Here is a 16384-nt window from a genome sequence, read left to right as displayed (position 1 = left end):
ACTGTGGGAGCCAGACTCAGCTCTCTAGCGAGTGTTGTGATCACTGTGGGAGCCAGACTCAGCTCTCTAGCGAGTGTTGTGATCACTGTGGGAGCCAGACTCAGCTCTCCAGCGAGTGTTGTGATCACTGTGGGAGCCAGACTCAGCTCTCTAGCGAGTGTTGTGATCACTGTGGGAGCCAGACTCAGCTCTCTAGCGAGTGTTGTGATCACTGTGGGAGCCAGACTCAGCTCTCTAGCGAGTGTTGTGATCACTGTGGGAGCCAGACTCAGCTCTCTAGCGAGTGTTGTGATCACTGTGAGAGCCAGACTCAGCTCTCTAGCGAGTGTTGTGATCACTGTGGGAGCCAGACTCAGCTCTCTAGCGAGTGTTGTGATCACTGTGGGAGCCAGACTCAGCTCTCTAGCGAGTGTTGTGATCACTGTGGGAGCCAGACTCAGCTCTCTAGCGAGTGTTGTGATCACTGTGGGAGCCAGACTCAGCTCTCTAGCGAGTGTTGTGATCACTGTGGGAGCCAGACTCAGCTCTCTAGCGAGTGTTGTGATCACTATGGGAGCCAGACTCAGCTCTCTAGCGAGTGTTGTGATCACAGTGGGAGCCAGACTCAGCTCTCTAGCGAGTGTTGTGATCACTGTGGGAGCCAGACTCAGCTCTCTAGCGAGTGTTGTGTTCACTGTGGGAGCCAGACTCAGCTCTCTAACGAATGTTGTGATCACTGTGGGAGCCAGACTCAGCTCTCTAGCGAATGTTGTGAACACTGTGGGAGCCAGACTCAGCTCTCTAGCGAGTGTTGTGATCACTGTGGGAGCCAGGCTCAGCTCTCTAGCGAGTGTTGTGATCACTGTGGGAGCCAGACTCAGCTCTCTAGCGAATGTTGTGATCACTGTGGGAGCCAGATTCAGCTCTCTAGCGAATGTTGTGATCACTGTGGGAGCCAGACTCAGCTCTCTAGCGAATGTTGTGATCACTGTGGGAGCCAGACTCAGCTCTCTAGCGAGTGTTGTGATCACTGTGGGAGCCAGACTCAGCTCTCTAGCGAGTGTTGTGATCACTGTGGGAGCCAGACTCAGCTCTCTAGCGAGTGTTGTGATCACTGTGGTATCATGTGGGAGTTCGACACGTGGATTAGGTAAGAAATACTCACGTAGGCTGGTATTACGTATAATTACAGACAAGGTGGGTTGCGCCCTTACAGCCGTGACCTGCCTCCTTGCTCACTCTGGTATCACTGACTGACTGACTGGCCGCCCACGTACCCATAGAGGGTCTTTGAATAATGCCAGGTCAGCGCAATATGAGTTCAGATAGTGACTCAGGCAGAGACGGTTGGTCGTTGAGTCAACGGTACACTGGTTACTGGTAACTGGTTACTACTACTGAGAGCTCGGCGACGCTAACGTATGTCGTCCCGACATACAAATACAAACTAGAGATGGCAGGTATACGGCTTGGGCTGATTCTATACAATGTCAAAGTACACAACAATTAAACATTATAACATACATAAGTAGAACATTGGAATGGAAGCTTACGTGACTTCTCAGTAGTAGTAACCAGTTACCAGTAACCAGTGTACCGTTGACTCAACGGTACACTGGTTACTTGTAACTGGTTACTACTACTGAGAGTGGGAGCCAGGCTCAGCTCTCTAGCGAGTGTTGTGATCACTGTGGGAGCCAGACTCAGCTCTCTAGCGAGTGTTGTGATCACTGTGGGAGCCAGACTCAGCTCTCTAGCGAGTGTTGTGATCACTGTGGGAGCCAGACTCAGCTCTCTAGCGAGTGTTGTGATCACTGTGGGAGCCAGACTCAGCTCTCTAGCGAGTGTTGTGATCACTGTGGGAGCCAGACTCAGCTCTCTAGCGAGTGTTGTGATCACTGTGGGAGCCAGACTCAGCTCTCTAGCGAGTGTTGTGATCACTGTGGGAGCCAGACTCAGCTCTCTAGCGAGTGTTGTGATCACTGTGGGAGCCAAACTCAGCTCTCTAGCGAGTGTTGTGATCACTGTGGGAGCCAGACTCTGCTCTCTAGCGAGTGTTGTGATCACTGTGGGAGCCAGACTCAGCTCTCTAGCGAGTGTTGTGATCACTGTGGGAGCCAGACTCAGCTCTCTAGCGAGTGTTGTGATCACTGTGGGAGCCAGACTCAGCTCTCTAGCGAGTGTTGTGATCACTGTGGGAGCCAGACTCAGCTCTCTAGCGAGTGTTGTGATCACTGTGGGAGCCAGACTCAGCTCTCTAGCGAGTGTTGTGATCACTGTGGGAGCCAAACTCAGCCCTCTAGCGAGTGTTGTGATCACTGTAGGAGCCAGACTCAGCTCTCTAGCGAGTGTTGTGATCACTGTGGGAGCCAGACTCAGCTCTCTAGCGAGTGTTGTGATCACTGTGGGAGCCAGGTTCAGCTCTCTAGCGAGTGTTGTGATCACTGTGGGAGCCAGACTCAGCTCTCTAGCGAGTGTTGTAATCACTGTGAGAGCCAGACTCAGCTCTCTAGCGAGTGTTGTGATCACTGTGGGAGCCAGACTCAGCTCTCTAGCGAGTGTTGTGATCACTGTGGGAGCCAGACTCAGCTCTCTAGCGAGTGTTGTGATCACTGTGGGAGCCAGACTCAGCTCTCTAGCGAATGTTGTGATCACTGTGGGAGCCAGACTCAGCTCTCTAGCGAGTGTTGTGATCACTGTGGGAGCCAGACTCAGCTCTCTAGCGAGTGTTGTGATCACTATGGGAGCCAGACTCAGCTCTCTAGCGAGTGTTGTGATCACAGATGGAGCCAGACTCAGCTCTCTAGCGAGTGTTGTGATCACTGTGGGAGCCAGACTCAGCTCTCTAGCGAGTGTTGTGTTCACTGTGGGAGCCAGACTCAGCTCTCTAACGAATGTTGTGATCACTGTGGGAGCCAGACTCAGCTCTCTAGCGAATGTTGTGAACACTGTGGGAGCCAGACTCAGCTCTCTAGCGAGTGTTGTGATCACTGTGGGAGCCAGGCTCAGCTCTCTAGCGAGTGTTGTGATCACTGTGGGAGCCAGACTCAGCTCTCTAGCGAATGTTGTGATCACTGTGGGAGCCAGATTCAGCTCTCTAGCGAATGTTGTGATCACTGTGGGAGCCAGACTCAGCTCTCTAGCGAGTGTTGTGATCACTGTGGGAGCCAGACTCAGCTCTCTAGCGAGTGTTGTGATCACTGTGGTATCATGTGGGAGTTCGACACGTGGATTAGGTAAGAAATACTCACGTAGGCTGGTATTACGTATAATTACAGACAAGGTGGGTTGCGCCCTTACAGCCGTGACCTGCCTCCTTGCTCACTCTGGTATCACTGACTGACTGACTGGCCGCCCACGTACCCATAGAGGGTCTTTGAATAATGCCAGGTCAGCGCAATATGAGTTCAGATAGTGACTCAGGCAGAGACGGTTGGTCGTTGAGTCAACGGTACACTGGTTACTGGTAACTGGTTACTACTACTGAGAGCTCGGCGACGCTAACGTATGTCGTCCCGACATACAAATACAAACTAGAGATGGCAGGTATACGGCTTGGGCTGATTCTATACAATGTCAAAGTACACAACAATTAAACATTATAACATACATAAGTAGAACATTGGAATGGAAGCTTACGTGACTTCTCAGTAGTAGTAACCAGTTACCAGTAACCAGTGTACCGTTGACTCAACGGTACACTGGTTACTGGTAACTGGTTACTACTACTGAGAGTGGGAGCCAGGCTCAGCTCTCTAGCGAGTGTTGTGATCACTGTGGGAGCCAGACTCAGCTCTCTAGCGAGTGTTGTGATCACTGTGGGAGCCAGGCTCAGCTCTCTAGCGAGTGTTGTGATCACTGTGGGAGCCAGACTCAGCTCTCTAGCGAATGTTGTGATCACTGTGGGAGCCAAACTCAGCTCTCTAGCGAGTGTTGTGATCACTGTGGGAGCCAGACTCAGCTCTCTAGTGAGTGTTGTGATCACTGTGGGAGCCAGACTCAGCTCTCTAGCGAGTGTTGTGATCACTGTGGGAGCCAGACTCAGCTCTCTAGCGAGTGTTGTGATCACTGTGGGAGCCAGACTCAGCTCTCTAGCGAGTGTTGTGATCACTGTGGGAGCCAAACTCAGCTCTCTAGCGAGTGTTGTGATCACTGTGGGAGCCAGACTCTGCTCTCTAGCGAGTGTTGTGATCACTGTGGGAGCCAGACTCAGCTCTCTAGCGAGTGCTGTGATCACTGTGGGAGCCAGACTCAGCTCTCTAGCGAGTGTTGTGATCACTGTGGGAGCCAGACTCAGCTCTCTAGCGAGTGTTGTGATCACTGTGGGAGCCAGACTCAGCTCTCTAGCGAGTGTTGTGATCACTGTGGGAGCCAGACTCAGCTCTCTAGCGAGTGATGTGATCACTGTGGGAGCCAGACTCAGCTCTCTAGCGAGTGTTGTGATCACTGTGGGAGCCAGACTCAGCTCTCTAGCGAGTGTTGTGATCACTGTGGGAGCCAAACTCAGCTCTCTAGCGAGTGTTGTGATCACTGTGGGAGCCAGACTCTGCTCTCTAGCGAGTGTTGTGATCACTGTGGGAGCCAGACTCAGCTCTCTAGCGAGTGTTGTGATCACTGTGGGAGCCAGACTCAGCTCTCTAGCGAGTGTTGTGATCACTGTGGGAGCCAGACTCAGCTCTCTAGCGAGTGTTGTGATCACTGTGGGAGCCAGACTCAGCTCTCTAGCGAGTGTTGTGATCACTGTGGGAGCCAGACTCAGCTCTCTAGCGAGTGTTGTGATCACTGTGGGAGCCAGACTCAGCTCTCTAGCGAGTGTTGTGATCACTGTGGGAGCCAGACTCAGCTCTCTAGCGAGTGTTGTGATCACTGTGGGAGCCAGACTCAGCTCTCTAGCGAGTGTTGTGATCACTGTGGGAGCCAGACTCAGCTCTCTAGCGAGTGTTGTGATCACTGTGGGAGCCAGACTCTGCTCTCTAGCGAGTGTTGTGATCACTGTGGGAGCCAGACTCAGCTCTCTAGCGAGTGTTGTGATCACTGTGGGAGCCAGACTCAGCTCTCTAGCGAGTGTTGTGATCACTGTGGGAGCCAGACTCAGCTCTCTAGCGAGTGTTGTGATCACTGTGGGAGCCAGACTCAGCTCTCTAGCGAGTGTTATGATCACTGTGGGAGCCAAACTCAGCTCTCTAGCGAGTGTTGTGATCACTGTGGGAGCCAGACTCAGCTCTCTAGCGAGTGTTGTGATCACTGTGGGAGGCAGACTCAGCTCTCTAGCGAGTGTTGTGATCACTGTGGGAGCCAGACTCAGCTCTCTAACGAGTGTTGTGATCACTGTGGGAGCCAGGCTGAGCTCTCTAGGGCTCTCTAAACTGTGGCCAGAGGGCCAGAGGGCCAGAGGGCCAGAGGGCCAGAGGGCCAGAGGGCCAGAGGGCCAGAGGGCCACAACAATATTTTATGCGGCCCGCACCAGCTGGAAATATTTATAAATAATAAAATTAATAAATCCTCATATTCAGTCACTTCAAGTTAAATATTTTGTTGCTTGTAACAATTTATATGTTAAAGTTTGTTTAGATTTTAGGTTTAAGTTTTCCATTTTTCAGATATACCCTTCTGTTATGGAAGGAAAAACAGAAAGGAATAGTGCAGAGTGTCGCCAGTTTAAGGAAGAATGGGGCGTAAAGTACTACTTTGTACCAGCAGGTGATAAAGCCTTGTGAGTAGTGTGCCACGATACTGTTACAGTTTTGATGGAGTACAATGTACGTCGGTACTATGAGACAAAACATAAACCAAGTTATTCCCAGTTCACAGGAACACAATGGTTGGATAAATGAATCGCCGCAACTCGGGTTGCTTTCCCAACAAGGTTTTTTACGGAGAAGAGGACTGTAAATAAAACTTTTACCAGAGCTAGTTACAAAGTAGCTTATGCGTAAGCTATAAGAGGAAAGCTATTCACTGTTGGAGATCTGGTCAAAGAGTGTATGATGGAAGCAACGGAAGAGTTGGCCAGAAAGAGCAAATCTGTTTACAATCCTCAGTCTTGCGGATACAGGAAGCAATTTATTTCATCAAATTGCAGACAAAGCACAAATTTTTCAGTTGTATTGTCTGGCACTTGATGAATCGAATGAATTGACATCATAACTCTTGGTGTCCATCCGTTACGTCGATATGTAATTTAATGTCACACAAGAATTAACATCACAGGATTAACAGCACAGGAACCGGAGAAGACATCTTCGAAGAACTGCAAAAAAAACTGTATTAGAGTATATAACCTGAAGTCGAATAAACTGCAGAGCGTGACAATTGATGGAGGAAAGAATATATCTGGGGTGAAGAATGGTTTGGTTGGACAAATCACAAAAGCTTGTGAGGATGGTGGATTCTCGAAGCCCAGGTTTCTGCACTGAGTCGTTCATCAGTAAACATTGTGCGGAAAATATGTGGATATGTCTTGCGTTCTGAAACCCGTTGTTTCAACAGTGAATTTTATTCCATCTCACGGCCATTACATCCCCAGTTTCATGATTTTCTGATAGAAACTGATTCTGAGTTCGATGACTTGCCTTGTACAGCAGTTCGATGACTTGCCTTGTACAGCAGTTCGATGACTTGCCTTGTACAGCAGTTCGATGGCTCAATTGTGGAAAGGTTCAACTCAGCAAGGACACTGATTCATTTCTCACAGAGATGAATCGACCTGAACCACTTTTATCAAACTCTGACTGGCTTTGGAAATTTGTATTTTTTGCAGACGTGACAAGTCATGTGAATCAATTGAATCCGAAGTTGCAAGGCGAAACAAACTTGATTTGTGATCTATTCACTGATTCTATTTTAATGACAGGTGAGAGTTCCTAACTTGGTTCAATTCATGAAGAAAGTGAACAAGAATTTCCATCTTCATTTACAACAGAAATCGTTAATAACTTGCAAAAAAAATTCTGGAACGATTTTCTGATCTTGATGGAAAAACCTGAAATAAACCTATTTCAAGATCCATTTGACTGGAATGTTGACACTCTCCCGAGTCAGTTTCAAATGGAAATTATTGACCTCCAGTCAGACGAAATGTTGAATGAAAATTATAAAGAAGGAAATCTGATCCAGTTTTGTAAATCTTTACAACCTGAACAGTTTCCAATTTTGAACTGACTTGCTTGTGGATTCGTATCAGTTTTTGGTACAATGTACCTTTGTAAACATTATCAAAAATAAAGTATGTCGAGTCGAAATATCTCACAGATTAATCCGATGACCATTTGAACTCCATTCCAATAACTGGCTCCTCAAACTTGACTCCTCAGGTCAACAATCTTGTTCAAATTAATCTCGTGTCAACTTTTCTCATCTGCAGTTCAATAACTGATCATTCTGTCAGAACATTGGCTTATATCTGACATTTTCACTCATTATGTATCATGTCTGAGTATAAACACGGTGTCGTTTCCTCGTGATTGCTACGTTTCTCTCCTGTTCTGAGTTATATCATGATGATTACGAAAAGGATCCAAATAAAACTTATCTGGTCATTAAAGTTTTATTCATTCATTTATATTTATTCATAAGACTATTTTTTTTTTTGGTGAACGAAAATATGCAAAATATATAATGTAGCCCTCGTAGTGAAAAGTTTGGAGCTCCCCTGAGCTCCATAGATGGGTGAGGCTCATTGACCTCACCTGGATGGGTGAGGCTCATTGACCTCACCTGGATGGGTGAGGCTCATTGACCTCACCTGGATGGGTGAGGCTCATTGACCTCACCTGGATGGGTGAGGCTCATTGACCTCACCTGGATGGGTGAGGCTCATTGACCTCACCTGGATGGGTGAGGCTCATTGACCTCACCTGGATGGGTGAGGCTCATTGACCTCACCTGGATGGGTGAGGCTGGGAAAGGCTCATTGACCTCACCTGGATGGGAAAGGCTCATTGACCTCACCTGGATGGGAAAGGCTCATTGACCTCACCTGGATGGGTAAGGCTCATTGACCTCACCTGGATGGGTAAGGCTCATTGACCTCACCTGGATGGGAAAGGCTCATTGACCTCACCTGGATGGGAAAGGCTCATTGACCTCACCTGGATGGGAAAGGCTCATTGACCTCACCTGGATGGGTAAGGCTCATTGACCTCACCTGGATGGGTGAGGCTCATTGACCTCACCTGGATGGGTGAGGCTCATTGACCTCACCTGGATGGGTGAGGCTCATTGACCTCACCTGGATGGGTGAGGCTCATTGACCTCACCTGGATGAGTAAGGCTCATTGACCTCACCTGGATGAGTAAGGCTCATTGACCTCACCTGGATGAGTAAGGCTCATTGAGGTGACGTGGTTCAGTTGTTAGAACACTGGCCTTATAATCTCACTACTGACAGTAATAAATAATAGGAGGAGGAGAAGGAAAAGAAAGAAGAGGAGAACAAGAACAAGAACAAGAACATGAAGAACAACAACAACACCGACAAAGACAATAACAACAAAAACAGACAAAATAAGAAAAAAAAGAATAGTGGAAAACATAAGACTATCAATAATAACGTTAATAACTGCGCCTTGCTGAATAACTGAGATAATAACTGTACCTGGGAGTGATATGTTTGTTGTATGTAAATATAAGTTGCTTGAGGGGCTGATACAGGCAGCACACACACTCAGGCAGCTGAGGAGGAACAGGCAGCGTACACATACACACACACACACACACACACACACACACACACACACACACACACACACTCAGGCAGCTGAGGAGGTAAAGTCAAACGTCGGAAAACAAGCTCATATATATATATATATATATATATATATATATATATATATATATATATATATATATATATATATATATATATATATATATATATATATATATATATATATATATATATATATATACATATATATATATATTGTGAATCAAATTTATCTGCGTAGCAGGTACTCTCGTCACTCAAGAGCGAAACGTCGTACCAGTAGAGCCTACTCCTCCACCACGACAACGTTAAAGACAGTCCTGCCAGGTCCTCCTGCTCACTCTCTCTACACTGACTTTCAGTCTTAGTCACACAGTCAGGTCATCCAATCTCACGCATCCCGCTAAACACGGTGTTTACATCTGATTTCTTCATAACGATCAGGGCGTTGCAGGGTTACCTGCCTCGCCAGGAGTGACATAAGAGCTGACATTCCACCAGTAAACCATCGCTCTGTGTCACGTCAGAGGGCAGTTACCTCCCCTCACTCAGGAGCGCGCACACACACACAAACCACGTCTAAATTAGGCAAAGAAATGCTCTGTTTTGCGTGAGTCGAGTTTGTTATGGGAATATGACATTTTATTTCGATTTGTGGTGTTTGCTAAATTTTTTTATGACATGGAGTGTATCTGGGGGGTCTTTGTAAAAAAATGAGGTATAGTTTTTAGGATTTTCTGCTTTCTTTTCTGTTTTTCGTGTACTGTTCACTGGATTTATCCACGTCCCGAAGACCACTGTGTCCAGGGTGGTTGCACCACACTGTGTGCACCACACTGTGTGCAACACGGTTCAGTTGTTAGAACTCACAGTGTGAGGAGCCTTCAAACACAATACAACACAATGCAGATATCGTAAACAGCCCCGAGCAACACAAGCTTCACCATGCTAAGATGTGACCTGGGGAGAAGACTCAGGGTACGCTTGAATTTGAGGGAGCAGCTTGAAGCTTACGTCTTAGAAAGAAGAAAGCAGGAGAGCTTTGGATTTTACGTTCTTTAAAGTTAGTTCCACACACACACACACACACACACAAATCCAAACTTTGCAATTAAGTGTGAAAGCAAAAACGAAAATAGAGCTAGAGTGCCGTATTGAAAGCTAGCTCCCAGACCCGCATACTAAGCACTGCTTCAACGGAAAAGACTCAAAGAGTGAGAACCAGTGAACCGCACGCTAGGTTCACCATGCACTGGAACCCTTTTAATGAACCCTTGGTGTCCTTTCAACTGATTTTTCCCCCCGTGGCCACTCTAGAGATTAGTGAGTGTGGTTTAAACTACCTCTGTGATCCTTGTTTGTTTTCTGAGGTTCAGTTCAACTTCCCAGCTGCTGAGTTAATGTTGTTGTTAGGTGCAAACCACGTCAGGTGTGTACTCACCAAAGTGTGGTTGCAGGGGGTCGACTCACAGCTCCTGGCCCCGACTCTTCGCTGGTCGATACTAGGTTCACTCTATGTTCCATGAGCTTCATAGTACCTCTTCTTAAAGTTATGTATGGGTCCTGCCTTCACTACATCACTCTCCAGATTGTTCCACTTCCTGACAACTCTATGGCTGAAGAAATACTTCCTAACATCCCTGTGATGCATTTGAGTCTTCAACTTCCAACTTCCTCTCCTCGTAGGACATACCTCTTAGCTCCGGGACTAGATTTGTTGCAAACCTTTGCGCTTTCTCTAATTTCCTTACGTGCTTAGCTAGGTGTGGGTTCCAGACTGGTGCCGCATACTCCAATATAGGCCTAACGTACACGGTGTACAGGGTCCCGAACGACTCCTTATTGAGATGTCGGAATGCTGTTCTTAGGTTTGCTTGGCGCCCATATGCAGATATTTGGCTAATGTGCGCCTCAGGAGATGTGGCCGGTGTGTGTGTGTGTGTACTCACCTATTTGTACTCACCTATTTGTGGTTGCAGGGGTCGATTCATAGCTCCTGGCCCCGCCTCTTCGCTGATTGCTACTAGGTCCTCTCTCTCCCTGCCCCATGAGCTTTATCATACCTCGCCTTAAAACTATGTATGGTTCCCGCCTCCACTACGTCACTTTCTAGGCTATTCCACGGCCTGATTACTCTATGACTGAAGAAATACTTCCTAACATCCCTTTGATTCATCTGAGTCTTCAACTTCCAATTGTGACCTCTTGTGTCTGTGTCCCTTCTCTGGAACATCCCGTCTTTGTCCACCTTGTCTATTCCGCGCAGTATTTTATATGTCGTTATCATGTCTCCCCTGACCCTCCTGGCCTCCAGTGTCGTCAGGCCGATTTCCCTCAACCTTTCTTCGTAGGACAATCCCAGTAGCTCTGGGACTAGTCTTGTTGCAAACCTTTGCACTTTCTCTAATTTCTTGGCGTGCTTGACTAGGTGTGGATTCCAAACTGGTGCTGCATACTCCAGTATGGGCCTGACGTAAATGGTATACAGAGTCTTGAACGAATCCTTACTGAGGTATCGGAACGCTATCCGTAGGTTTGCCAGGCGCCCGTATGCTGCAGCAGTTATCTGATTGATGTGCGCCTCAGGAGATATGCTCGGTGTTATACTCACCCCCAGATCTTTTTCCTTGAGTGAGGTGTGCAGTCTTTGGCCATCTAAACTATATTGTGTCTGCGGTCTTCTTCGCCCTTCCCCAATCTTCATGGCTTTGCATTTGGCAGGGTTAAACTCAAGGAGCCAGTTGCTGGACCAGGTTTGTAGCCTGTCCAGGTCTCTTTGTAGTCCTGCCTGATCCTCGTCCGATTCGATTCTTCTCATTAACTTCACATCATCTGCAAACAAGGACACTTCTGAGTTTATCACTTCTGTTATGGCGTTCACATTTACCAAGAACAGCACAGGCCCCAGGACTGACCCCTGTGGAACCCCGCTTGTCACAGGCGCCCACTCTGACACCTCGTCACGTACCATGGTTCGTTGTTGCCTCCCTGTCAGGTATTCTCTGAACCATTGCAGTGCCATTCCTGTTATGTGTGCCTGATCCTCTAGCTTTTGCAAAAACCTCTTGTGAGGAACTGTGTCGAAGGCCTTCTTGCAGTCCAAAAAAAAATGCAGTCGATCCACCCCTCTCTTTCTCTTGTCTTACTTCTGTCACCTTGTCATAAAACTCTAGTAGGTTTGTGACACAGGATTTTCCTTCCCTGAAACCGTGCTGGTTGTCAATTATACACTTGTTTCTTTCCAGGTGCTCCACCACTCTCCTCCTGATGATCTTCTCCATGACTTTGCATACTATACACGTTAGTGATACAGGTCTGTAGTTTAGTGCCTCATGTCTGTCTCCCTTTTTAAAAATTGGGACTACATTTGCCATCTTCCATACCTCAGGGAGTTGCCCAGTTTCAAATGATGTGTTGAAGATCTTTGTTAATGGCACACACAATATCTCTGCTAACTCTTTAAGGACCCACGGAGAGATGTTGTCTGGTCCCACCGCCTTTGAGGTGTCAAGTTTGCATAGCAGCTTCTTCACCTCCTCCTTGGTTATATGTACCTCATCCAGTACTTGCTGGTGTACCCCACTGTTCTGATTTCCTGGAGTCCTACTGATTTCCACTGTAAATACTTCTTTAAATCTCGTGTTGAGCTCCTGACATACCTCTCTGTCGTTTCTTGTGAATTCCCCATCCCCCTTCCACAGTCTGATTACCTGGTCCTTGACTGTTGTTTTCCTCCTGATGTGGCTGTACAACAGCTTCGGGTCAGTCTTTACTTTTGATGCTATGTCATTTTCATATTGTCGCTGAGCCTCCCTTCTTATCTGTGCATATTCGTTTCTGGCTCTTCGGCTAATCTCTTTATTTTCCTGAGTTCTCTGTCTTCTGTACCTTTTCCATTCTCTAGTACACCTAGTTTTTGTCTCCCTACACCTTTGGGTGAACCAAGGACTCGTTCTGTTCTTCCCATTATTTCTGTTTCCCTTGGGAACAAACTTCTCCTCTGCCTCTTTGCATTTTGTTGCCACATAGTCCATCATTTCTTGTACTGGTTTTCCCGTCAGTTCCCTCTCCCACTGAATGTCTTGCAGGAAGTTCCTCATGGCTGATTAGTTTCCCCTTTTGTAGTTTGGTTTTTCCCAGCCTATTCCTGCTACTCTCTCCACTTGGAGCTCAACTATATAGTCGAAGCACAGAACCACATGATCACATGAGCTCCCAGGGGCCTTTCATACATGATATCCTCGATGTCCGAACTACTCAAGGTGAATACAAGGTCCAGTCTTGCTGGTTCATCCTCTCCTATCTCTCTGGTAGTGTCTCTAACATGTTGATGCATGAGTGTGTGTGTGTGTGTGTGTGTGTGTGTGTGTGTGTGTGTGTGTGTGTGTGTGTGTGTGTGTGTGTGTGTGTGTGTGTGTGTGTGTGTGTGTGTGTGTGTGTGTGTGTGTGTGTGTGTGTGTGTGTGTGTGTGTGTGTGTGCGTGTGTGTGTGTGTGTGTGTGCGTGTGTGTGTGCGTGTGTGTGTGCGTGTGTGTGTGTGTGTGTTTGTGGGTGTGTGCACCACTCTGTGTGTGTGTGTGTGTGTGTGTGTGTGTGTATACACCACTGTCCACCGACACATGAGCGTATGTTGCACCTCATTAATCATGGCAACATAATGTTGACGCTGTACTTCAAACATTACAGCAACAGCTGCTGAAATTCCAGTGATTGTTCTTAAACACCTGTCAGAGGCCACACTGCAATAAACACCTGCTTGTTTTTGTTGTTTTTAATCACGATTACTGCCTGTATTAACACGTGATGTGGCCTCAAACAAACACACGTTCAGAACAAGTGCAAGTATGGACACACACACACACACACACACACACACACACACACACACACACACACACACACACACACACACACACACACACACACACACACACACACACACACACACACACACACATAGCATCGAGAATCAAGACTGACCCGAAACTATTGTATAGCCACATCAGAAGGAAGACAATAGTCAAAGACCAGGTGATCAGATTAAGGACAGAAGGTGGAGAACTCACAAGAAATGATCAGGAGGTATGTGAGGAGCTGAACAGTAGAGACAGGAAGGGCTGTGGGAAGACAGCACAGAAGGGAACATCAAGAGGGAATATACCAACAAGTGTTGGATGACATACGAACAACTGAGGAGGAGGTGAAGAAGCTCTTAAGTGACCTTGACACCTCAAAGGCGATGGGACCAGACAACATCTCTCCATGGGTCCTTAGAGAAGGAGCAGAGATGCTGTGTGCCTCTAACCACAATCTTCAACACATCCCTTGAAACTGGGCAACTACCTGCTGCAGCATATGGGCGCCTAGCAAACCTCAGAACAGCATTCCGACATCTTAATAAGGAATCGTTCAGGACCCTGTACACCGTGTACGTTAGGCCCATATTGGAGTATGCGGCACCAGTTTGGAACCCACACCTAGCCAAGCACGTAAAGAAACTAGAGAAAGTGCAAAGGTTTGCAACAAGACTAGTCCCAGACTTAAGAGGTATGTCCTACGAGGAGAGGTTAAGGGAAATCAACCTGACGACACTGAAGGACAGGAGAGATAGGGGGGATATGATAACGACATACAAAATACTGAGAGGAATTGACAAGGTGGGCAAAGACAGGATGTTCCAGAGATTGGACACAGCAACAAGGGGACACAGTTGGAAGTTGAAGACACAGATGAATCACAGGGATGTTAGGAAGTATTTCTTCAGCCACAGAGTAGTCAGCAAGTGGAATAGTTTGGGAAGCGATATAGTGGAGGCAGAATTCATACATGGCTTTAAGCAGAGGTATGATAAAGCTCACGGTTCAGGGAGAGTGACCTAGTAGCGACTGGGGAAGAGGCGGGGCCAGGAGCTTGGTCTCGACCCCTGCAACCTCAACTAGGTGAGTACTAGGTGAGTACACACACACATACACACACACACACACACACACACACACACACACACACACACACACACACACACACACACACACACACACACACACACACACACACACACACACACACACACAAACGTAACAAGTGGGGTTCCACAAGGATCAGTACTTGGCAGGTGTTGTTTCTCATACTACATCGTAGGAGAGATTGTCTTCTGCTGGGAGAGATGACAATATTAATAAAGATAATAAGTGACAAGGAAGACAGGTGAAGACAGCGTGGACAAACTGCAATAAAGATACTCAGAAAAGTGGCAGCTAGAATTCAACCACGAGTAAATAAAGGAAAACAGGAAATTGAACACAGGTTCTAAAATGAAGGAAGAACACAGGATTTAGAAGCAGAGACTGTGAACCTCCCTTTAGGAGTAAGACCTCGGGGTGAGCATATCACCGAGGATATTAAAAATTGGAAGGAAAACGAAGGAAGACACTTACTTTTTTTGATTTCTAGAGAGTAAACGAGGTGGAGACAGAGGAGGAGGAGACTTGGTCGAGGCAGATCCACTCTCATGATGCCGGAACACTCAATTTCAGAGCTAGGTAGGCCTACTGCGGGCCGGTAACACCAACAGCCTAGCTCAACAGGGAACTCTGGCTCGCTTATGGGGTTGGAGAGATGAAGACATCGGATGAAAAGGGAGATTTTTGTCCCCCACTACGTGACCATGTTGCGTTCCATCACGCAGGATGGTGTTCTTACTTCAAGCTTCGAAGTAACTACAGACGTAACTGACACACTACCGGGTGAGGGTGATATCTGGGATTCTACTGTAGTTTCAGTAGCTACGATGGCTTGAGAGGTTCAAACTAGGCTCCGACACACACACCGTTGAACCTCTCGCTATACCACAGTAGGAATACCACTACACCGCACGACACACCACTACACCACACGACACACCACTACACCACACGACACACCACTACACCACACGACACACCACTACACCACACGACACACCACTACACCACACGAACGGTGCACCAAACACTCACACATACACACACACTGACAGTTTTCAAGGCTACGTCATTATTTTTCATAGTCTTTGACTACTTTCTGGACAATATGGAGGCAGCAGAGGCGAGGGTGTAAGTACACTGTGTGCTACACTGTGTGCCTCAGCAAGAACCTCACGACACACACCTGGAAAGACAATCATAACGTGAGGACCTGACGACCAGGTCCACTTCAGGTCTGACTGACCCTGCAGGGGCAGACCTCAGCACGGTAAGTCTTATCCTTCCACCTCCCTGTACCAGACTACCTCTCGTACCTCTGCCTGGCCGCCGCTGGCTGAGTGGCTGCGCGAGATGGCTGCCTAGCTGGCTTGAATGGCTGAGTGGCTGGGTGGTGGCAGGAGGAGGAGGAGTGGCTGAGCTCAGCTGGTGGAGTTGCCTGCTGCTGCAGCTGCTGTAGGTGCTGCTGCAGTTGCTGCCGCTGCTGTAGCTGCTGCTGCTGTTGTTGCTGCTGTTGTTGCTGTTGTAGGTGCTGCTGCTGCTGCTGCTGTCGCTGCTGCTGCTGTAGCTGCTGCTGCTGCTGCTGCTGTAGGTGCTGCTGATGCTGCTGTCGCTGCTGCTGCTGTAGCTGCTGCTGCTGCTGCTGCTGCTGCTGCTGTAGGTGCTGCTGCTGTAGATGCTGCTGCAGTTGCTGCCGCTGCTGTAGCTGCTGCTGCTGTCGCTGCTGCTGCTGTAGCTGC

The 16384-nt window shown here is 47.7% G+C and overlaps 1 protein-coding gene across 1 annotated transcript in view; it reads right to left on the bottom strand.

Annotated features, from left to right (window-relative positions):
- The window catches only part of LOC138851427 (uncharacterized), a gene marked incomplete at its 3' end in the record, with an annotated part of 153251 nt that extends 137324 nt beyond the window's left edge, over nt 1-15927 (bottom strand). Inside the window, exon 1 of the mRNA XM_070080545.1 lies at nt 15120-15927. Within this exon, the coding sequence (XP_069936646.1) occupies nt 15120-15195 (76 nt within the window). The remainder of the gene's footprint in view (nt 1-15119) is intronic.
- Nucleotides 15928-16384: the final 457 nt, after the last annotated feature.

The sequence above is a fragment of the Cherax quadricarinatus genome, unplaced genomic scaffold (assembly GCF_038502225.1).
Source record: "Cherax quadricarinatus isolate ZL_2023a unplaced genomic scaffold, ASM3850222v1 Contig588, whole genome shotgun sequence".
Taxonomy (NCBI): Eukaryota; Metazoa; Arthropoda; class Malacostraca; order Decapoda; family Parastacidae; genus Cherax; species Cherax quadricarinatus.
This window is presented reverse-complemented; position numbering and strand designations above follow the sequence as displayed.